Raw genomic sequence first — 24268 nt, forward strand, 5'->3', positions numbered from 1 at the left:
TATGCCACCATGTCAAGGTTCCTCCCCCACTCTGAACTCTAGGGTACAGATGTGGGGACCTGCATGAAAAACCTCCTAAGCTTATCTTTACCAGCTTAGGTCAAAACTTCCCCAAGGTACAAAATATTCCACCCGTTGTCCTTGGACTGGCCGCTACCACCACCAAACTAATACTGGTTACTGGGGAAGAGCTGTTTGGACGCGTCCTTCCCCCCAAAATACTTCCCAAAACCTTGCACCCCACTTCCTGGACAAGGTTTGGTAAAAAGCCTCACCAATTTGCCTAGGTGACTACAGACCCAGACCCTTGGATCTTAAGAACAATGAACAATCCTCCCAACACTTGCACCCCCCCTTTCCTGGGAAATGTTGGATAAAAAGCCTCACCAATTTGCATAGGTGACCACAGACCCAAACCCTTGGATCTGAGAACAATGAAAAAGCATTCAGTTTTTTACAAGAAGACTTTTAATAAAAAATAGAAGTAAATAGAAATAAAGAAATCCCCCCTGTAAAATCAGGATGGTAGATATCTTACAGGGTAATTAGATTCAAAAACATAGAGAACCCCTCTAGGCAAAACCTTAAGTTACAAAAAAGATACACAGACAGAAATAGTTATTCTACTCAGCACAATTCTTTTCTCAGCCATTTAAAGAAATCATAATCTAACACATACCTAGCTAGATTACTTACTAAAAGTTCTAAGACTCCATTCCTGGTCTATACCTGGCAGAAAACCAGCATACAGACAGACACAGACCCTTTGTTTCTCTCCCTCCTCCCAGCTTTTGAAAGTATCTTGTCTCCTCATTGGTCATTTTGGTCAGGTGCCAGCGAGGTTACCTTTAGCTTCTTAACCCTTTACAGGTGAGAGGAGCTTTCCCCTGGCCAGGAGGGATTTCAAAGGGGTTTACCCTTCCCTTTATATTTATGACACAGGCTATTGCCTTTCCTCACATCAGGTTCTCTTTTAGGTATCTCCTAACAGCTTCTGCACAGGACATGTTATTAGCAACTTGGGTTTCTTGTAGTTTCTCTAGCTTGCTCCCCTCAGTACAGCTTGCATATTCTGAGCTGTGTTTCCCCCACAGTTGCAACATTTTTGCTCTGTCCCTTCCTCACAGTCATCCTGTGAATGGTCACCTCCACACTTACTGCACTTTATTTTCCCATTGGAATTATTTGCAACATGACCAAATCTCTGGCCGCTGTAGCATCTCACAGAAAGAGGACTATAGGACTTTGATACCCTAAAGTTACTCTGATATTCTGGACTATCTGGTCACATCCCTCCCTTAAAATGTGACCAGCACAGCTGTCAAGCACTTGCTATCAACGCCTCTTCTGCTAATTAGCCACTTAGCACTTATCACCTTATCTCCACCTATTCCTTGCTTTCTTTCCTGAAATTTCATTTGGCACCCCAGATTCTACCCATCTTGTTTCTGTGAGGAATTTGGGTAGCTGACAACTTATTTGTATTTTACTTAGCACCTTTGTCTTAAGGAGTGTCCCTACTTGGTCTTTGTTTTTACATTCCACTAATGAGTCTCCAGCAGGTACCATCTTAGCTCTTGCTCTGTCTCCAGCACTTTTTTGATCCCCTCTGCCATTCTCAGGGGGTTGATATCTCCTATCTTTATGTCCTTATCTACGGATTTTACTGTTAGGTAATTTCCCCCCATTTCCCTTTCCTGCCCTCCTATTTGCTGGTCCTTCTTCTGGGTGCAGAGAATCTCCCCTTTTCTTTTTCCTTGCTGGCATCCAGTCTTCATCAATGCTTTCCCTGTACTCATGGTCTAGCCTGGTTTCAGTTTCATTTCTCTCATCCATCTCACTCTGCCCAGCCAGCCACCGAGCCAGCACCCCACAGTCACCACTGAAACAGCCTTTCTTCAACCAGAGCCTGGACACTTCCTTTCACACCCCATCGCTTTATATAGGATCAAGGAGCCAATCAGGGATAGCTAAGACCACTGTCAGTCAGATCACATGAGGCGGAACTTCCCCTGGTGTTAAACCACTGCAGATTGTGTGTTGCAAGGAATAATCAAATTACAGGTAGCAATGTGGGGATGTTTGTTGCCTGGTAGTCCTATAGACCCACTAGGTCTTACATCATCTCTTCTAGGGGTGCTGCCCAGACAGGCTCTTCTAGGAGGATGATGGTATGCTTGGCAGATAAGGGAAGCTTGACTATCAAATCCACAGTAATAATCACCTAGAGTCTAGATAGGGTGTCTGAAGGTGCTGAGGGGCGCCTTCTTACTAACTAAAGGAGGAAGTGGTCTTGGGGAATAGAGCATCCAGGAAAATATAGGGCTTGAGGATGCACAGCAGCTGGGTATGGTCAGGGAGGTATTCCCCTTTTCAGGACAGGGCATTGGCTGCCTTGTTCTGGTGACAGGTGATGGTAAAATAAAAGTGTGTGAACAACAGGGCCCACTGAAGCTGTCTTTGGTTCAGCGCCTTTGCCCTACGGAGATAGTCCAAGATTTTAGGATCTGTGTATACCTGTATTGGGTGTTGGGCACCTTCAAGGTGGTGGCGCCATTCCCCGAAGGTGGCTTTGATTGCTAGAAGCTCCGTATCTAAAATCTCATAATTTTGTTCTGCTGGGTGTGAGTTTCCGAGAATAATAAGCACAAGGGAACAGGTGCTGTTGGGGGCCTGATTCTGGGGGAAGTATGGTCCCAATTGCAACATTAGATGCATCAGTCTCACTGACAAAGGCCCGCATTGGGTCAGGATGGATCAAGACTGGAGCACTGGTGAAGGACATCTTGAGCTGGTTGAACACCTGTTGAGCCTCCGGAGAGTAGGTGAAAGAGGCGTGTTTGGGGAGGAGCACTGTCAATGGGGCTATCTGGTCTGAAAACCCAGGCATGAAGTGCCTATAAAAATTAGCAAACCCAAGGAAGCACTGCAGCTCCTTGATGTTCCAGGGGTGCCACCCAGGTCCGAACAGCGTTCACCTTCCTGGGGTCCATTTTGAGGCCCTCGGAGACAGGATGTAACCCAACTACTTCACGGAGTGTTGGTCAAAGCTGCCCAATTGTGTTCGCACCATGGGAAGTTCTCTCCGAGGGCTGTCAACCTGTTCAGGTGTGTTTAGTGCCCCTTGCAACATGCTGGGTAGGGGGTGACCCACTGCCTCCATGTCCCACAGGGCTGGCCTTGTACAAGTGTGAGGGGTGGTCCAGGAAAACTTCCAGAATCCTTGGCAAAGGTAGGCAGGACTAGTGGCAGGAGCTTGGGATCCCAGAACTGAAGCCAGGAGTCAGAGCCAGTGTCAGGGTCAAGCTGAGGGTCAAGCAAAAATCAGAGTCAGAGTTAAGCTGAGGGTCAGAGCCAAAGACAGAGTCAGGATTGGGATGTGGGTCAAACCCAGGTTTTGACCTTTAATCGTATTTGTTACTCTTCTCTGAACTTTCTCCAATTTGTCCACATCTTTCCTGAAATGTGGTGCCCAGGAGTGGAAGAATTACTTCTCGTGTCTTGCCTACAACACACCTGCTAATACATCCCAGAATTATATTTGCTTTTTTTGCAACAGTGTTACACTGTTGACTCATATTTAGCTTGTGATCCACAATGACCCCCAGATCCCTTTCCACAGTACTTCTTCCTTCTGCACTCATTTCCCATTTGGTATGTGTGCAACTGATTGTTCCTTCCTAAGTGGAGTATGTTGCATTTGTCCTTATTGAATTTCATCCTATTTACTTCAGACCATTTCTTCAGTTTGTCCAGATCATTTTGAATTTTAATCCTATCCTCCAAAACACTCACAACCCCTCCCAGCTTGGTATTGTCCGCAAACTTTATAAGTGTACTCTCTATGCCATTATCTAAATTGTTGATGAAGATATTGAACAGAACCCGACCCAAAACATATCCCTGTGGGACCCCACTCATTATGCCCTTCCAGCATGACTGTGAACCACTGATAACGACTCTCTGGGAATGGTTTTCCAACCAGTTATGCACCCACCTTAGAGTAGCTCCATCTAGGTTGTATTTCCCTAGTTTGTTTATGAGAAGGTCATGAGAGACAGTATCAAAAGCCTTACTAAAGTCAAGATATACCACATCTACCGCTTCCCGCCATCCACAAGGCTTGTTACCCTGTCAAAGAAAGCTATCAGGTTGGTTTGACATGCTTTGTTCTTGACAAATCCATGCTGACTGTTACTTATCACCTCATTATCTTCTAGCTGTTTGCAAACTGATTGCTTAATTATTTGCTCCATTACCTTTCCGGGTACAGAAGTTAAGCTGACTGGTCTGTAATTCCCTGGGTTGTCCTTATTTCCCTTTTTATAGATGGGTACTATATTTGCCCTTTTCCAGTCTTCTGGTATGTCTCCGGTCTTCCATGAATTTTCAATGGGGTGGCGAGTGGTGATAGAGTCTTACTAGCCCGGATCACACATGCCAGATTGTTTCTAGACTTTGAGTTTAGGGAAAGCATTTTTTTTCACCCAGTGCCTTTCCTGTATTATCATCTCACACTCATTATGAAGTGGGGAGGGTCATTTCCCAGTTAGGGTTGTACATCAGCCTGGTTTTGCACCTTCTTAAGATCCACCCTCCAAAGAGCTGTATTTTATGACTGCTACATAGCTACTGTTGGGAATCAGAAAAGGCACTGCCAGTCCCTCAACATGTTCCCATCACCACCACAGGCACTAAGGGAGAATTTACTCCACTTCATAATTTATGGCATGAACTGATCTCTTGTGAGGGGGTGAAAATTATTCCTTCTCCTACAGGGCACTGAAATGCTGAATATACCAGTATATATTGTTAGAATTAATGGAAAGAAATCTAACAGCAGGACGTTGCCTAAGAACTCTAGACCACATTGAAAAATCTCAGTCCAAGATTTTAGTTGATGTTTGATTTTGACTCTTAAGACATGGAATGATTCTGGCCATTGCCAGAAGTGAAATACAGCATTTAAGCATCTTTGTTAAGCTCTGGTATGTCACTAGAAAGGATATGATAGACAGAGAAATGATCTGATCTGTCATATCAGTATGTGGCTACCAGATAAATGGGCTTTTATAGTAATCACTGATATCCGTGTCGAACACCCTCTTCCCCATCAGAGCAATGTTCTGTCCTCGGACTCAGTTTCCTAGCACTTTGCTCTGAAATCTAAACTTAGCCTTAAAATTTCAGCCTGTAACCAGGAGAGGGAGGGATTTTCTGAATATTTATGGAATTAATTCACAAGATTTGATTAACTTTTAACTCTGTGTCCTTCCAATTCAGTCGCACAGATTTATTGTTCCTAGACTCAACCAATGGCAGACTGCAGAAACCAAACAGCCATCACTGAATTCTTCCTCCTGGGATTCGGGGATCTCCCTGACCTGCAAATTCTTCTCTTCCTGATGTTCCTAGTGATCTACATGGCAACCGTGGCTGGGAACACCCTCATTGTGGTGCTCGTTGTGGCTGACCAGCATCTTCACAGCCCCATGTACTTCTTCCTGGGGAATTTGTCCTGCGTAGAGACCTGCTACACCTCAGCCATCGTGCCCCAGATGCTGGCCAGTCTCCTGACTGGGGAGAAAACCATCTCAGTCAGTGGCTGCATCACACAACTGTATTTCTTTGGGTCTCTGGCAGGTACAGAATGCTATCTCCTAGCAGCGATGTCTTATGATCGGTATTTAGCGATATGTAAACCCCTGCACTATTCAACTCTTATGAATATCAGGTTTTCCTTCCAGTTGGCTGCTGGCTCCTGGTTAAATGGTTTTTTGGCTATTACCATCTTGGTCTTATTCCTATCACAGTTAATATTCTGTGGCCCAAATGAAATTGACCATTTCTATTGTGATGCCCTCCCACTGATAGAGCTCTCCTGCAGTGACACCCACCAGGTCATATTGATGGATTTCATACTAGCCTGTGTATTCACCCTGCCTCCATTCCTACTAACCCTGACATCCTACATGTGCATCATCACTACCATCCTGAGAATCCCTTCCACCACCGGGAGGCAAAAGGCCTTTTCCACGTGCTCCTCTCACCTCATTGTGGTGACAATTTTCTATGGAACCCTAATGATTGTCTACATGCTACCGAAACGTGATACACTGAGAGACCTAAACAAAGTTTTCTCTCTTTGCTACACGGTCCTGACTCCCCTGGTAAACCCCCTCATCTACAGCCTGAGAAACAGAGAAGTCAAGGAAGCTTTGAGGAAAGCAGTCAGTAAATGTGGCTTTTGCAAAAACGTGCGAAGACTCTGAGATAACTTAGCTTTGAAAACCTCAGGCTGTCTGGGTGATTTCAGCAATCATCCCCCATTAAAATTAAGTTGAAAAGTCCTAGTGAAAATCTCAGCACTCAGTGTTGTCCTTCTCAGTGGAAGGACCAGGGAGGGAGGTGGCCATAACCATGTTCCCATCATGGAGTTATGGGCACTAGGCAGAATGGAGACAAAATTGTAACCAATTGTTTAGATCTTTAGAAAAGCCATTCTTGATCAAAATAAATGTTTGGACAATAAAAATAGTAACTCCTTGTGCAGCAGAGTTGGAAACGTAAGCCTGGGAAATCTGCCACCCCTGAAATTGTGCATATTACCGTCATAACCCTCTGCAAACCAACCATCTTCACTGAACTCACAGAGGCCAGAGGCAAACAACCAGGCCCCAGCAGTGACCTCTGGACACTTCACCAGGAACAGCGTTATAGCTCTTATCTGGGCTACACCCGGCTGTGACCAGCTCCGGGAAAGCGACAGCTCCAGGCTCACCGGGCCCTTGGAGGCAGGGAGGTTGGGCAAACAAAGAGGTAGACTCACACGCCAGGTCCACTGGGACTGTCCAGGCCCAGCTGGGGGTTTGCCAGGGCACCCGTAGAACTGAGCCCGTTCCAGGGGTCGGGTCTGTCAAACGGTCACTGACGAGGGACTCTGCTCATGGCCCTGCAGGGCACCAGCTGCTCTGCTTCCCCCAGCTGCACAGAGCAGTTCAAAGGGAGGGGACCTGTTACAATGAGCATCCCCAAAACTAACTGCAACAAGCCCAATGTCCAACAGGGCTAGTTCTGAGGGCACAGTGTCTAGTCAGCCCCAGGTACCCCAGGCAGCTCTGCTCCACATAGGGCCCTTTCCTCAGGGGGTGAGGCAACTTATGGTGAGAGAAAGCGGCAACCACCTACCAACGGGCAGAACTTCTGTGATGCCAAACATGGCAGTGCTGGCTCAGTCACTGGGATCACGTCAGGGCTTGGCCAGAGGTAGGGGAGCTGGGCACCAGTGAGAATTGTAGGGCTCCGACTCTGTGGAAGGGATTTCAGAAGGGACATAACAGAGTTAGTCACCCAAATCCCTTTGAAATGGGAGATGGATGCACATCACCTTACACGCCTCTGAGAATCTCAGCCTGGAGAGCCACTGGGAATCTGTCATGGTAGCTTCAATCTGTGCATTTCCATTGGACACAGAGCCCACATCAGAAGAAAGGCGCTGGATGGATGGGAAACCCCTGCTAAGCCTTTGAGAGCTGCTGCCACAGTATACGCTCTTGTAGCCACTAATGTTGCAATCATTTTTTGTACGATTTTGTTCCCAGTGGCTGTAGTTTGAAACAGCACCCACCTAGCAGTAGGTAAGAAATGAGGAGAGATGCAGTTATGCTGTCTAGGGCCACAAGAGGTCAGAGAGGACAGGCGCAGCTGTGCTGCCCAATGAACAGCACCCAAAGTGGAGGGGCAAGAAAGGAGAAGTTATGTTGCCAAATGACCATTGGAAAGGGAGGTGAAGCTGTATAACGGTGTGTAAGTGCTGAGTAGAGAGCACTGAAGAGACGAGGACCTCTGTGCTGCATAGTGAAAGGTGGATAGTCGCAGATGTTACGGAGTGAGATATGGGCTGTTATATTAAACAAAGGGCCACCACGTGACATGAGAGTCAAGAACGGGAAAGAGGCAGCTATAGAGAGAAGAGCAACAGGCTGTCATGCTGGGAAATCAACACTAGATGGCAGCAGAGTAGAGGAAATGAGGTGGGTGGGGGTGTCACAAATACTGACTAGTGACCAATAGAGTTCAGTAGCCAATACAATAATGGGGAAAAGAACAGGAGGACTTAGAGACTAACAAATTTATTAGAGCTTAAGCTTTTGTGGGCTACAGCTCACTTCATCGGATGCATAGAATGGAACATATAGTAAGACACAGATATACATACAGATAAGTTGGAAGTTACCATACAAACTGTGAGAGGCTAATTAGTTAAGATGAGCTATTACCAGCAGGAGAAAAAAACTTTTGTCGTGATAATCAAGATGGCCCATTTAGACAGTTGAGAAGAAGGTGTGAGGATACTTAACTTAAGGAAATAGATTCAGTATGTGTAATGACCCAGCCACTCCCAGTCTCTATTCAAACCCAAGTTAACGATATCTAGGTTTGCATATTAATTCAAGCTCAGCAGTCTCTCCTTGGAGTCTGTTTTTGAAACTTTTCTGTTGCAAAATTGCCACCCTTAGATCTTTTACTGAGTGGCCAGAGGTTGAAGTGTTCTCCTACTGGTTTTTGAATGTTATGATTCCTGATGTCAGATTTGTGTCCATTTATTCTTTTGCATAGAGACTGTCCGGTTTGACCAATGTACATGGCAGAGGGGCATTGGTGGCACATGATGGCATATATCACATTGGCAGATGTGCAGGTGAACGAGCCTGTCATAAATATAAAGGGAAGGGTAAACCCCTTTGAAATCCCTCCTGGCCAGGGGAAAGCTCCTCTCACCTGTAAAGGGTTAAGAAGCTAAAGGTAACCTCGCTGGCACCTGACCAAAATGACCAATGAGGAGACAAGTTACTTTCAAAAGCTGGGAGGAGGGAGAGAAACAAAGGGTCTGTGTGTCTGTCTATATGCTGGTCTTTACCGGGGATAGACCAGGAATGGAGTCTTAGAACTTTTAGTAAGTAATCTAGCTAGGTATGTGTTAGATTATGATTTCTTTAAATGGCTGAGAAAAGAATTGTGCTGAATAGAATAACTATTTCTGTCTGTGTATCTTTTTTGTAACTTAAGGTTTGCCTAGAGGGGTTCTCTATGTTTTTGAATCTAATTACCCTGTAAGATATCTACCATCCTGATTTTACAGGGGGGATTTCTTTATTTCTATTTACTTCTATTTTTATTAAAAGTCGTCTTGTAAGAAAACTGAATGCTTTTTCATTGTTCTCAGATCCAAGGGTTTGGGTCTGTGGTCACCTAGGCAAATTGGTGAGGCTTTTTACCAAACCTTGTCCAGGAAGTGGGGTGCAAGGTTTTGGGAAGTATTTTGGGGGGAAGGACGCGTCCAAACAGCTCTTCCCCAGTAACCAGTATTAGTTTGGTGGTGGTAGCGGCCAGTCCAAGGACAACGGGTGGAATATTTTGTACCTTGGGGAAGTTTTGACCTAAGCTGGTAAAGATAAGCTTAGGAGGTTTTTCATGCAGGTCCCCACATCTGTACCCTAGAGTTCAGAGTGGGGGAGGAACCTTGACAGAGCCCCTGATGGTGTGGCTAATGGGATTAGGTCCTATGATGGTGTCACTTGAATAAATATGTGGACAGAGTTGGCATCGGGCTTTGTTGCAAAGATAGGTTCCTGGGTTAGTGTTTTTGGTGTGTGGTATGTGGTTGCTGGTGAGTATTTGCTTCAGGTTGGGGGGCTGTCTGTAGGCAAGGACTGGCCTGTCTCCCAAGATTTGTGAGAGTGATGGGTCGTCCTTCAGGATAGGTTGTAGATCTTTGATGATGCGCTGGACAGGTTTTAGTTGGGGGCTGAAGGTGACGGCTAGTGGCGTTCTGTTACTTTCTTTGTTGGGCCTGTCTTGTAGTAGGTGACTTCTGGGTACTCTTCTGGCTCTGTCAATCTGTTTTTTCACTTCAGCAGGTGGGTATTGTAGTTTTAAGAATGCTTGATGTAGATCTTGTAGGTGTTTGTCTCTGTCTGAGGGATTGGAGTAAATGCAGTTGTATCTTAGATCTTGGCGGTAGACAATGGATCGGGTGGTGAGCCATCAGGGGCTCGTTCGCCTGCACATCTACCATGTGCCAGCATGTGAAGCCAGGGGTCAGAGTCAGTAACAGGGTCAAGAGTCAAGCGGAGGGTCAGAGCCGGAGACAGAATCAGGAATTGGGACGAGGGTCCAAACCAGGTATCAGCATCCCAGTTGTGTTTCCAGGGGTCGATCAGGAGTCAGAATCCAAGTCAGAGTCGAGGTCAGTACCAGGACTTCAGACACAGAGAAGCAGGGTGGGCATGGCAGCTGGCTGGGATCCACATTGTTGCCTGGACACTTCTTGGTGCGCCCCATGGGCGAATATAGGGTCAAGGAGCCAAGAGCACTTTCAGTCCGATCATGCAGGATGGAATTTACCGTGGCGTACAACCACTGCAGATTATGGGCCACAGGGAATGAGTCAGCTACAGGCACTGCCAGGTTGCAGTGTGGGGAAATTACTTACCCGTTAACCTTACAGGCCCGGGTCCAAGTCCTGCTGATACGCACAGTTACTTTGGGTGGCTGTGGTCTGGGTAAATAAGGGTTAAATTCTGCAAGCACTCCCTCATGGTAGCAGTAGACAGACCTCAGTGGTCTGATGCTCAAAGGAAAAGCCCCGTGGGAGAAATGCATGAAGCAGTGTATGAGAGATACAGGGTGGGTGAGTTAGTATCTCTTATTGGACCAACTTCCGTTGGTGAGAGAGACAAGCTTTCAGCTATGACACTGCATGAACCAGTGTAGTCAGGTTCAGACGCCCTTCTCGAACCCCCAGGGGACCTTTGGGCAGGAACCCTGAACTAAGGGACTTCGGAGTGGATAAAAAAACAGCCTGTGGCTCAAAGGGTTAATGTGATGCTTGGCTATATAAACGGGGTGATCTGGAGCAGAGAGGCTATTTTACCTCTGTATTTGGCACTGGTGCGACCACTGCTGGAATCCTGCGTCCAGTTGTGGTGCCCACAATTCACGAAGGGTTCAGCGAATAGCCATGAGGACGATTAAAGGATTGGAAGACTCAAGGAGTTCAATCAGTTCAGTTTAACAAGGAGCAGGTTAAGGGGCAAACTGATCACAGTCTGTAAGTTACCATGTGGGGACCAGAAATGTGATAAGGGTGGGCTCAACAATCTAGCAGAGAAAGGTATAACAAGGGTTAAGAGCTGGAAGTTGAGGCTAGACAAATTCATACGACAAATAAGGCACAGTTTTTATCAGTGAGGGTAATTAACCACTGGAACAATTTACAAAGAATCATGGTGGATTTCCCATCAGTGGAACTTTTAAAATCAGGATTGGATTTTTTTTTTTTCTGAAGGATCTGCTTTAGTTCAAACAGGAATTAATTCAGGCTTGTGTTTCACAGTGATGCAGTCTAGATGATCCCAGGGACCCTTCTGGCCTTGGAATCTATGAATAAGTGGGGAGAGATTCTGATTGGGGTGTCAGATTATCTGAGAGGCCGGGGTTGCAGGGGGCAACCTGCCTCATTGTTTTTGCGGGGTACCTGGGTTCAGTGGAACCTGCTTAAACTGGCAAGGAAAGGCAGTGTTTAGATAGACAAATCGTCTCATGCCATTTGAAGTCATCACGTATCGGGGTGCTTTACCTCCTACTGAACCGAAACAATACCCTCAAAATCATCCAGATCTACGCTCCCACAAGTGCATGCAAAGATGATGATATAGAAGGATTCTATCAGGAGCTGGAGGAAACCCTCACTCAGAGTTCCACATAAAGGATTGCGATGGGAGATTTTAACGCCAAGGTTGGAAGAGGGAGAGAGGGCGAAAAGTTCATAGGTATCGGAGAAAGAAAGGTGCGAGAACGACTAGATATATTGGCAGAGACGAGGAGAATGTTCATTGGTAACACCTGGTTCCGAAAGAAGGCCAACAGAAGATGGACCCGGATCGCACCAAATGCGAAGACAAAGAATGAAATCGATTACTTCCTGATCGATAGACGACGCATCCTGCAGGATATTTCAGCAGTGCCATCGTTCAACACCGGAAGCGGCCATCGCCTGCTGAGAGCCAGACTCACGTTCACTGTGAAGGTGAAGAAAAAGGCACTGTGTACGGTGAACAGAAGGCACCAACTGGTAGCTTTTGACAAGGCAACCCTGAAGGAAAACTTTTCCAGGGAAGACTGGAACCTCCTGGACGGCTGCGATGAGGATTATGAGAACTTCAGCAAGAGACTGAAATGGTGCGTCAAATCAGACAATACGTGCATAGGATTTTATTGTTTTAACCCTGTTTCCCTCTGCTAGGTATGTTTCTGTGAACCAATCAATCCCACCTGTTTTTGAAGAGGCCTTCCTGAGTCATTAGAGGTTCACACTGGTCACAAGGTCCCAGAGAGGATTCCATAGCAGGGGACAAAGCCAGTTGTAGCTGCTGGAGATAAACACAGATGGTGAAACAGGGACGCTGTAGCCTGCAGACACACAGCACTCATTCTATATACATGGGAGCTAGAGAGATAGATATACAGCTAAATACTTAAGGAGAGAGAGAGAGAGAGAATAGAAAAATCAGTGAAATAAAAGTTTTAACTTTCCTACCAATATTGGTTGGAATTTTCTAAGTGCCTTAATGGATTTAGAGTAACAGCCGTGTTAGTCTGTATTCGCAAAAAGAAAAGGAGTACTTGTGGCACCTTAGAGACTAACCAATTTATTTGAGCATGAGCTTTCGTGAGCTACAGCTCACTTCATCGGATGCGTACTGTGGAAACTGCAGAAGACATTATATACACAGAGACCATGAAACAATACCTCCTCCCACCCCACTCTCCTACTGGTAATAGCTTATCTAAAGTGATCACTCTCCTTACAATGTGTATGATAATCAAGTTGGGCCATTTCCAGCACAACTCACCCTCCGCCCCCCCAACACACAAACTCACTCTCCTGCTGGTAATAGATAAGCTATTACCAGCAGGAGAGTGGGATGGGAGGAGGTATTGTTTCATGGCCTCTGTGTATATAATGTCTTCTGCAGTTTCCACAGTATGCATCCGATGAAGTGAGTTGTAGCTCACGAAAGCTTATGCTCAAATAAATTGGTTAGTCTCTAAGGTGCCACAAGTACTCCTTTTCTTAATGGATTTAGGTGCCCAACTCGTCAAGAGGAGTGGGTGCCTAACTCCTATAGAGTACTATCAAAGTCTCAGCCTTAATAGTCCAAGAATTCATGTTACAGGGAGAGAATTCCCAGCACAATTTAAACATTTGCAGGTTCCACAACTTATATAATGGAAAGGGTTTTCAACACTTATTAATATTTGCTAAAGGTGGTAAATCTGGCTCTACCTGTTGGGAATTTTTGATATTTTGGAACTGTGTAACAGTGTGAAAGAATCACAGAGGTACATTCATAGATTTATAGATTGGAAAGCCACAAAAGACCATTAGATCCTCTAGTCTGACGTCCAACACGAGATTTATTGATTGATTGATTTGGCTTATACAAAAATATGAAGACTGTCTCAGTAATGGTATCCCACATTTGGACAAACTGTGTCATGAGAAGAGATACGAGATGATGTGAATCAAACTATGTGTGTCTAAATGGCTGCCTATTATGGTGGGCTCTCAGACCCTTCAACATAGCAACTGGGTTCCTGGTCCGATTTGAGAGATGTTGATATTTTGTTAAATCTGCTGCATAAAACTTACGGTAATATATCCAAAGAATCAACATGCCAGCCAGCTCTGTTCCTGCAACTCCATTATCAAACCAGGGGGCTTCCTTCCCCCACAACTTCTTCTTTGCTGGGTTAAAGCTTAAGTATGTTTTTGCCAATCATCTCCAAGATGTATTTTTCTCTTCCTCACTTTTTATCCTTCCTAGATACACCCCATGGCAAACACAGAAGGGAGGAATCAAACGTCCATCACAGAATTTGTCCTCCTGAGATTCAGGGATCTTCCTGAACTGCTGGCCCTACTCTTCCTGCTGTTTCTAGTGATCTACATTGTGACCTAGCGCAACAATGAGGATGTTCCCGGCCAAGTTGTGGCTGATCGGCACTTTCACATCCCCATGTACTTCTTCCGGGGGACTTGTCCTGCTTGGAGACCTTCTATACCTCCATCCTCCTGCCCAGGGTTCTGGCCAGTTTCCTGACAGGGGACAATACCATTTCTGTTTGTGGTTGTATGATACAATTTTATTTTGTTAGTTTCTTTGCTGCTGCAGAATGCTATCTGCTAGCAGTGATGTCGTATGATCGGTACTTGGCGATATGCAAACTGCTCCATTATGCAGCCCTCATGAATACCAGGTTCTGCCTGTCGTTAGCAGCTGGGTCTTGGATAAATGGATTTCTGGCTATTATCATAGTCATAGTTCTTATGTTACAATTAACTTTCTGTGGCCCCAATAAAATCGATCATTTCTACTGTGAATCCACAGAAATGTTAAATCTCTGCTGCAATGGCACCAACCAGATAGAGCTTGTCATTACCATCCTGGCTGCTATATTCACTCTGCCTCCATTTGTATTAACCATGATGTCCTACGTGTGTATCATCTTCACCATCCTGAGAATCCCTTCCACCGCCGGGAGGCAAAAGGCATTTTCTACGTGCTCCTCTCACCTCATTGTGGTGACCATTTTCTGTGGGACCCTGATCATTGTGTATCTGCTACCAAAAACCAACACACTAAGAGACCTAAACAAAGTGTTCTCTGTCTGCTACACAATTCTGACACCTATGGCAAATCCCTTCATATACAGCCTGAGAAACAAAGAGGTGAAAGAGGCCCTGAGAAAAAATGTCAGTAAATGTGTAGATTTTACAAGAAATTAGAAATCACAAGGTTTTTATTTCTTATTGTAGGGAAAATGGTGAGATGCAGAGCTGGCCTATTGTTTTATCGAAACAGATTCTGGGTGATCCCTAGTTCTGGCTAGGTCTTTGGGAATGTGCTGCTATAATATTTGAGGATGTGCAAATATATGAAATGTGAGATCAGTCAATACCAGGATCTTTACATTCAGAATAAAATTGAACTGTATTAAACTTGGTTTGAGTTGGGCAATTCCATACACTAAGCTCAAGTAAGAATATAAAATAAAAGAACAATTTACACTGGGATTATCAAAGGATCCTAAGGGGGTTAGGGATCTAAATTTCAATGGGTTTGTGTTACCGAACTCCATTAGGTCCCTTGACAATCCCAGCTGAATGACAAAATATTTGAAAGGATACATTGATTTTGGGTGCCTCAGCCACTGGGGACCCCCACTTGAGACACCAAGATTTTTCAGAGCACATAGAATTTTCATAACCTGTTGTGTGTTCAATGGTGGGAAATGATCTGTTCAAGTCATTCTATCTAGGTATGTGAGGTGGCCCTCACCAACATTAACAATGGGACACCTCAAGAAAGAAGAGCTTGTCGATATGGAAAGAAATTCTATGAATTTGAAGAAATTTGGGCCCTGTTTCCAGATACTTTTGGATAAAAAATGCTGAAATAATGCCTGACTTCCATTCCAGTGGACCTCTCTGCTTTCTCCCTCCCACTTCCTGCCCCCGTTCCCCAACTTCATTTTTTTTGCCCATTTGTGTCTTTTTTAAAAATTGTTGTTCCCCCTCCCTCGCAGGCAAGGTTCGCCTGATTTTCTATTGCCTAGTCTTGTAGTTTTGACAAGTTGCAAAGTTGCATAATTGCATATTTTTTTTAGCTAGCCTGTGAAATGTGCAGTGTCGGGCGACATGTACAGGCTGTAACAATTGTTCTTGTTGGTTTCTTCATGAAAATTTTAAAAGAATGAATCACAAAAATAAAATGACAGGACCCCTCACAATCACTGCCGGAAGGTAGGGAATTCACATCCCTGTGTTACAGAGGCACAGAGTAGATTATGTGGCATGCCCAAATCCACATCGAAAGTCTGTGGCTGAGCAGGGAATTGAATGCAGATGTCCCGCATCATGCTCCAGGTCCTATCACTACACCATCCTTCGGCACCTGAGAGGGTAATGCCTCCCCGTTCTCATTAGTTAACCTCCTGTGCTTTCTACAGGCCATGAACTACTGACCTCACAAGCAGAGGGTGAGGATTAAGAAACAGAGTACTTGTGGCACCTTAGAGACTAACCAATTTATTTGAGCATAAGCTTTCGTGAGCTACAGCTCACTTCATCGGATGCATACTGTGGAAACTGCAGAAGACATTATATACACAGAGACCATGAAACAATACTTCCTCCTACCCCACTCTCCTGCTGGTAATAGCTTATCTAAAGTGATCACTCTCCTTACAATGTTTATGATAATCAAGTTGGGCCATTTCCAGCACAAATCCAGGTTTTCTCACCCTCCGCCTCCCCACACACAAACTCACTCTCCTGCTGGTAATAGCCCATCCAACGTGACCACTCTGCCTACAATGTGCATGATAATCAAGGTGGGCCATTTCCAGCATAAATCCAAGTTTAACCAGAATGTCGGGGGGGGGGGTAGGAAAAAAACAAGGGGAAATAGCCACTCCCAGTCTCTATTTAAGCCTAAATTAATAGTATCCAATTTGCAAATGAATTCCAATTCAGCAGGTTCTCGCTGGAGTCTGGATTTGCAGTTTTTTTGTTGTAAGATAGTGACCTTCATGTCTGTAATTGCGTGACCAGAGAGATTGAAGTGTTCTCTGACTGGTTTATGAATGTTATAATTCTTGACATCTGATTTGTGTCCATTTATTCTTTTACGTAGAGACTGTCCAGTTTGACCAATGTACATGACAGAGGGGCATTGCTGGCACATGATGGCATATATCACGTTGGTGGATGTGCAGGTGAACGAGCCTCTGATAGTGTGGCTGATGTTATTAGGCCCTGTGATGATGATGTCCCCTGAATAGATATGTGGGCACAGTTGGCAACGGGCTTTGTTGCAAGGATAGGTTCCTGGGTTAGTGGTTCTGTTGTGTGGCATGTGGTTGTTGGTGAGTATTTGCTTCAGGTTGGGGGGCTATCTGTAGGCAAGGACTGGCCTGTCTCCCAAGATTTGTGAGAGTGTTGGGTCATCCTTCAGGATAGGTTGTAGATCCTTAATAATGCGTTGGAGGGGTTTTAGTTGGGGGCTGAAGGTGACGGCTAGTGGTGTTCTGTTATTTTCTTTGTTAGGCCTGTCCTGTAGTAGGTGACTTCTGGGAACTCTTCCGGCTCTATCAATCTGTTTCTTCACTTCCGCAGGTGGGTATTGTAGTTGTAAGAATGCTTGATAGAGATCTTGTAGGTGTTTGTCTCTGTCTGAGGGGTTGGAGGAAATGCGGTTGTATCGCAGACCTTGGCTGTAGACGATGGATCATGTGGTGTGGTCAGGGTGAAAGCTGGAGGCATGTAGGTAGGAATAGTGGTCAGTAGGTTTCCGGTATAGGGTGGTGTTTATGTGACCATTGTTTATTAGCACTATAGTGTCCACGAAGTGGATCTCTTGTGTGGACTGGACCAGGCTGAGGTTGACGGTGGGATGGAAATTGTTGAAATCATGGTGGAATTCCTCAAGGGCTTCTTTTCCATGGGTCCAGATGATGAAGATGTCATCAATATAGCGCAAGTAGAGTAGGGGCGTTAGGGGACGAGAGCTGAGGAAGCGTTGTTCTAAATCAGTCATAAAAATGTTGGCATACTGTGGGGCCATGTGGGTACCCATAGTAGTGCCACTGATCTGAAGGTATACATTGTCCCCAAATGTAAAATAGTTATGGGTAAGGACAAAGTCACAAAGTTCAGCCACCAGGTTAGCCATGACATTATCGGGGATAGTGTTCTTGACGGCTTGTAGTCCATCTTTGTGTGGAATGTTGGTGTAGAGGGCTTCTACATCCATAGTGGCCAGGATGGTGTTATCAGGAAGATCACAGATGGATTGTACAGACTGGACAGTCTCTACATAAGAGAATAAATGGACACATCAGATGTCGAGAATTATAACATTCATAAACCAGTCGGAGAACACTTCAATCTCTCTGGTCACGCAATTACAGACATGAATTACAGACATGAATCACCGATGTCACTGGGTGGGGGCTTGAGCCGGTTTTGCATTGTGTTATTGGAATGGAACCCCTAGATACTGAACCCGGCCCTTGCTGCTGCCAACTCTGACAGGCAGAAGGGTTACACTTGTATCCTTGAATGGGTGGGAAAATAGCTTCAGTGTCAAGTTCCTCTAACAACTTCTCTGCACTTTTCAAACATTTTGAAATCCCTCATCTGAGCGGTAAGACTGTAGGTATGACTTTGCTTTGTCCAGTTGTTCCATTGTTCCAGATATGTCAAGGTCAACACCTTGGAGTCTCTTGCTTACAACATTTATTTCAAACATTATGTCATTCCACAACACTAAGCCACACAGAAATTTGAAGTGATGTATGTTTTTGGTGATTCCATTTCCCTCTGCCACTCTTCTCCCATGAACAGTTCCTGTCACAGCATTATCCTCCATAATGGCAACTATGGCATCATCTATCTTCCCAATTTGGTGTTTGATAGGCTTTATCGCCTCCACTCAACTTTCCTATTGTGTGGCACTCAGTGGTTTCAGTATCAGAGAGGATGTTCCCAGATGTTGCTTCAAAATTTGCCATCGATGAGTTGATGCTGAGAAAAATACATAGATGCTTTGAATTACATTAAAAAATTCAACAGCCTCATGGAGTACAGCCTCAAATTCAGCCATCAGCTCCACAATTTTAAGGCCAATTAAGGTTAATTTCCATTGTTTGGCACATACAGCTGATCTGAAGTGCCACGCAGTGCTAGGTTTGGGGTAGCAAGCATTCTCACAATGGCAATGAGCCTTTTCACAACATTTTGCCAGTAAAGAGACTCTGATGCAATCTTCTCTTGATGCTGATCATCTATGGTGGCCTTTAACCTTAGTCTCATCTCATGCTCTTTCCACCTATGGAATGCTCTCTGGTGATTTGCTGCCTTCTCATGGCATGCCAGATTTCTAGCCAGATTTTTCCAGTCCTTTATTTCTGTAGAACCCAATGTGGCTAGAACATGAGAGTGGAAGAGTTTGCAACAAAACCAGTATGCAGCATTCTGGGTTTTTGAGTACATAAGCCATGGCCTCTCCACTTTATCACCATTGGGGATTTCACGCCAGTAATGTGTTGGATGGAAACTTCTCTTTTCATTGTCTTTGGGGAACATGAAGTTTTTCACTTGTTGAGGCCAATGCAGTACAAGGAAGTACCTCAGGCTACTGCTGTTATGAATTATACTTAATAGGTCATGCACACAAACTGTTACGAATTATACCTGACAGGTCACGCACAGGAACTGCTGCGAATTATACTCGATAGGTCACGCACAGTTCGAGTCTAGGCTGAGGCACACGAACAAAGTCCACAACTGCAGAGTTCCCAAAGATACTAAGTTTATTATGGTCGAGCGTGGTGCCCCCCGCTAGTCAGAGAGGGACCCCGAATGTAGGTTATTCAAAGATTATAGACCTTTTAGCAAAGCATGTTGCCCTCGTGCATCAGAAATCTCAGCCAATAGACAAACCATTTTCTTATCTCCCACCTATCCCTGCTAGGTACGTTCCCCGTGCTTAAACTGTTACTTCAATTTCCCACCATGGCCCTGAAGCAATGCATCAGTAACTTCTCTTATCAGGATGGGAGGCCCACATCAAAGGGTCAGGAGGCAGGGAGTTAGGAACAGACAAAGAACAGAAACCGGGAGTCAAGACAGGCTGGAGACGGGGGTTGCGGGGGGTGGGTTCACAGGAATGCAGTATCTAAGGAACACTCCTCCTGGTACATGATGAGCTTGCTTTGAGACAATGGTGAGCCCCAAATCAAAATGGAGTCACGTATGCTAACTTTTCCTTAACACTGCTGAAGTGGGTCCACAGTCCTGGATCATCTAGACTTAAGGAACAAAACTCAGGAGCAGCTGTTTCTTGCGCCTCCACCACACTCTTCTCTGATCTACACTTTTCTTCAGGAATGTGCATGGTTACATCCATTTGAGATGGAGATAGGGATGCTGCAGTAGCTGCCAGGTCACCTGCACTCCGACTAACTGGAAGATCAGGCATCTCCTCACCACTCACATCCTCACTGGGGCCGGAAGGCTCACTGTGAACATTTGTGTCTGTGTATCTCAGGAGAGCTCCTTCCTGCTTAGATAGAAAAGCTTCCTTCACTTTCTTTCTTTTTCTGAGTGCTGCCCCAGAGGGGCGTTTTCTTCTTTCACTCATGACTGCTGTTCTGTGCCAGCTATAGTGGCCTTCAACACTCAGTGGAAGGGGACAAATAAGCAGGCTGGTAACAGGCCTGAGTGAGGGAAGATATCAGCGTCTTAAGGGCCTAACTGGCTCCTACTGTTTCAGTTGACTGCCTGTTCTCCCCAGGTGGGTTCAGGGAAGCAGCAGGAAACAGGAAGCTGCCTGAGAAGCTAGGGGTTAATCAGTCCAGGCTCCTGGGGGTGCTGGAGAGGTACATGAGAGGCTCCTTCTCCTGTCTCTCCCTGCAGCTCCTGCTGCTTTCTGCTATTCCCCCTCACCTTTTCTCCTGCCTGCCTGTTAGGTCTCTTGTGCCCTCCTTCCTCCAGCACAGCACTCCCCCATCTCTGGGCATCTCGAGCAGAGAATACAGATGCCCCAGCAGCAGACACAGTTTTCTACGCTCTGGGTCCTAGTGGTGCCTCCCCACAGTCTGGCACCTGAGGCGGCCGCCTCAGTTCGCCTCATGGTCAGGCCAGCCCTGGACCCTGACCACCTCCCATCCAGGGCTTAATTTGTCCCCCAGCTTGCTGGGTCTGAGGAAGGCTGCTGTGCAAAGTGATATCTGTATGTTTGTTAATCACTTTTCGCTGCCTCCCAGCTCGCTAGCAAGTCTCCTGCTGTGAGACGTGATATTAACAAACGTACAAACATCACTTTTCACAGCAGCAGACTTACTCGCTAGCAAAAAAAAAAAACAACCAAAAAAGCAAAAGAAACAACAATTAAACAAAGTCAAGAACATGCAAAGTACCTTACTTGTGTTTCTATTCGGTGTAGGTCCAGTAAAGAATAGAGGCGACTGTACATTATTTTTATTATTGAGTATGAAAACAACCCTACATCAATAAATTGCAATGATTTGGGCATGGATAAGGGCAGATTTATTTATTCCTAAAGTTAATTAAGTATTTTAGACCAAATTGTCAGAGTGGCCACCAGTGGTAGTTGGTGGCCATGCTGTGAGGCCACCAAAACATTTGTTGTGAGAACCCCTGCACTAGAGAGCTAACTGGGGCGCGGCTCCATCATTGGCCATGACCTAAGAGTGCTATCGAATATCTTGATTTATTTTTGGCCTAGCACTTAACTCGGTGGCACTGGTCTGTTTCGATGGCTGCAGCGGATCAATTCCAACATTTCAGGGGATTTTCTAGGTGACCATTAGGAGAAGGCGGATGATTTTGGTGACAATCGGAAAACGATGAGGGGGAAACAGGTGACAAGCCTGAGCGGGCAGAGCACCAGTCCCTGACCCAGAGCAACAGGAGCTTCGCTGCCGACATCCCGGTGCCCGATGGGGAGCTGCAGTCAGTGCCCACACGGGGAGCCAGCCAGGACATGGGCAGAGGGGATCCCTGAGAGGGGGCAGACACGAGGGGGGTTTAAATAGAGCCCAGGGGTGGGTTCCTCCGGACCTACAGGTAACCAGAGGAACCCAGGGGCAAAGCTCTGACAGCTCCATGACCCGAGTGAGGGGAGCAGAGCTGGGAGCCCAGGGCTGGTCGCCAGTGAGCCTGGTGTGGAGAGACGAGACCAGCTCTGACCAACTGCTCCCTGTGCCAGTCTGTTACCAGAGCGGATCACACACAGAGCGTCCCCGGCTCCCGTCACCCCTGGATCCTCTGGATCAACCTGGAGTCTCCCTAGAAACCCCCCTTCTCCCCCGCCCCGGGCTCTGCTCGTCTCCTTTCTGTCCCCGCAGTGATCCTGTGGCTTCGAGGGAGGACGCCTGCATAGGGCTGGGAGAAGCTGCCCGCGCCCAGGCTGGTGGGGTCCCCAGGGGGCAGGGTCTGGGGCAGGGGCCTGCAGATCGGTGGGTTGATCGCTAGGACCCAGGAGCGGCTGGGGGGCGGCTCTGGGGGGAGGATCGCGGGGCTCAGCCCGGCCGCAGGAAGTGACTCGCAGCCGCTGCGGGGACTCTGGCTCCCGGCGAGATCCCCGCGCCCCGGCGGCTGGTGCTGGGAGCCCGGAGCCCGGGCTGCAGCCGGGAGAGGGGAACCTCCAGCCGGGCCCTGCCCGCTGCTCCCCGGGAGCCTCTCCCAGGGCAGAGCCCCCAGCCCGGCCAGGGCCCCTTCCCGGCCCGGCCCCTGCCCCGGGGGCCCCGCTCGGAGGGAAGGTAAGAGAGACCCGCCCCCCCCCGGCACCCCCGGGCTGCTCCCCGCGGAGCCGGCTGCGATTCCCTGCCCCGGGCCCGGGAAAGCTGCCGCAGCCCCCGGTGTGCGCGGGGCGGGGGGAGCCCGGCCGGGCCGCGCTGGGGCAACACGTGGGGGCAGCCGGGAGGGGTCTGGAGAGGGGCTTTGTGGGGTGTAGGAAAGGGGGACCGAAGGCGGGACAGGGGTGTGTGCGGGGCAGGAGGCGGGTTAAAGGCGATCCAGGGGCAGGAGGAGATGGGGGCAGTGGTTGCACTGAAGGGGGGATGGGCTGTTGCAGGGAATCAGGGTGTGGGGGGAATTATGGGGCTGAGGGGAACGAGGCTGGTCTAGGGAGAAGATGGGGGGGGGTCACTTGGAGGGAAAGGGGGGATGTGGGGCGGGGAGGCTGGAGGGAGAATGTGAGAGCAAGGGGAGACTGGCTGGGGGGAGAAGGAAGAGCCAGAGAGCAAGGAGGGGGTGGGGAGGGACACAAGGCAGCTCCCCGCCCCATGGAGTAGGAGAGGGGGCGGGGCTGCCCCTTCCAGCAGCCGGTGGGTGGGAGGTTTTTTCCTGAGCTGGTCACAGAAGCATTGGGGGGGTGCCTGGGCAGGGATCTAACCCCTCACCGCTCAGAAACTCCACAGCAAATATCCACAGGCAACCCCCCTCCTCCCCCCACACACGGTGCTCCCAAGGTATTATTCACTTGTTTTTTTTTCAAGAGAGAATCATGATTTTGGGGTCTGTCTCCTGGGCGTTCGGGGCTGCCCAGGGCCCTGGTCTGATTTCCGTGCAGGATTCAGATCTCGGCTACACCGGAGTCAGACCGGAGTCACTGCTGGCTCTGGCAGGGGGTGAGTGCAGAGGGCCAGTGAGATCAGTCTCTGCCTGCCTGTCCCAGGGCGGTGCAGGCAGGGCCAGCTCTAGGCACCAGCCAACCAAGCATGTGCTTGGGGCCGCACTTCTCAAGGGGCCACAGTCCGGGGCGGGGCGGCACTTCTGAAGGGATGGCACTCCTTTTTTTTTTCCCCTCCCCTTTGGGGTGACAAAAAAACTAGAGCCGGCCCTGGTGCAGGGGGAGTCCAGGGAAACTCATTCATCAGGTGTTGCCACCAGAAGACTCCGGCTATTGAGGAGGCTGGTGTGTGTCTCTCTGCTCAGGATACAGCTCTGGAGTTGAGCTGCCTGGATCAGAAGCTGCCTCCTGCATTTTGACCTGGGAACCCAAATTGAGAAGCTGCTGCTTATCTAGCAGAGGAGCGACCTTTGTTAAAGCCCCCTCAGTGCCCATCTCGGGTGGGGACTTTCTCCGGTGCCTGGAACCAGCCCTGGGGCAGCTCCAGGCTCTGCTGACACCAGCCCCTGAGCCGGAGCCTGCAGGTGAGGGGAGAGACCTGGGGCAAAGTGCTGGGTAGGTATAGTATGAGAAACTGCTCCCTGTAGGAAATTGCTACATGTAGCAGACAAGTCCTACTTTGCTAAAAACTGCTAGCTGACTTAGCTCATTTCTACAGATAACAGTTTCTCACACCCTATAGTGTGAGAAACTGCTATCTGTAGAAATCTGCTACTACTCACCTTTCCTGTCTTCTGGGACAGAGGTAGCAAATTGTTAACAGTAGCAGTTACTCATACCTAAGAACATTGTTCTTATGGGCTGACTTGTCGTAATTTGGTAAAACTTGACAGTGGCAAGGGATGGAAGCATAAAGTCGTCAGCTTCCAAACGACCCTGCCTGGTGTACAGATGTATCAAAAATAGGGAGGTCATTTAAACATCACTTGTTTTGCAGCATCACTTACTGTGCTAACAATGTAGCATCCTGATATTGATAT

General features: G+C 47.3%; 2 protein-coding genes and 1 pseudogene across 6 annotated transcripts in view; all 3 read left to right on the forward strand.

Annotated features, from left to right (window-relative positions):
- The window catches only part of LOC140898396 (uncharacterized), a 317402-nt gene that overhangs the window by 281779 nt on the left and 11355 nt on the right, over window positions 1-24268 (forward strand). For 4 of the 5 annotated variants that reach the window (XM_073312191.1, XM_073312192.1, XM_073312190.1 and 1 more), the window contains exon 1: window positions 22172-22416. The exons of the other annotated variant lie outside the window; for it this stretch is intronic. The gene's annotated coding sequence lies outside the window, so the exon portion shown is untranslated. Of the gene's footprint in view, window positions 1-22171; window positions 22417-24268 lie in introns of those variants that run through there. 5 annotated transcript variants of the gene reach the window in all.
- On the forward strand, window positions 5316-6272 carry LOC140898410 (olfactory receptor 6N1-like). Its single transcript, XM_073312217.1, has one exon. It carries the CDS (start codon window positions 5316-5318, stop codon window positions 6270-6272), a length of 957 nt encoding a protein of 318 aa, XP_073168318.1.
- Window positions 13902-14854, forward strand: LOC140897497 (olfactory receptor 6C4-like; annotated as a pseudogene).

Source organism: Lepidochelys kempii, chromosome 14 (genome assembly GCF_965140265.1).
Source record: "Lepidochelys kempii isolate rLepKem1 chromosome 14, rLepKem1.hap2, whole genome shotgun sequence".
NCBI lineage: Eukaryota > Metazoa > Chordata > Testudines > Cheloniidae > Lepidochelys > Lepidochelys kempii.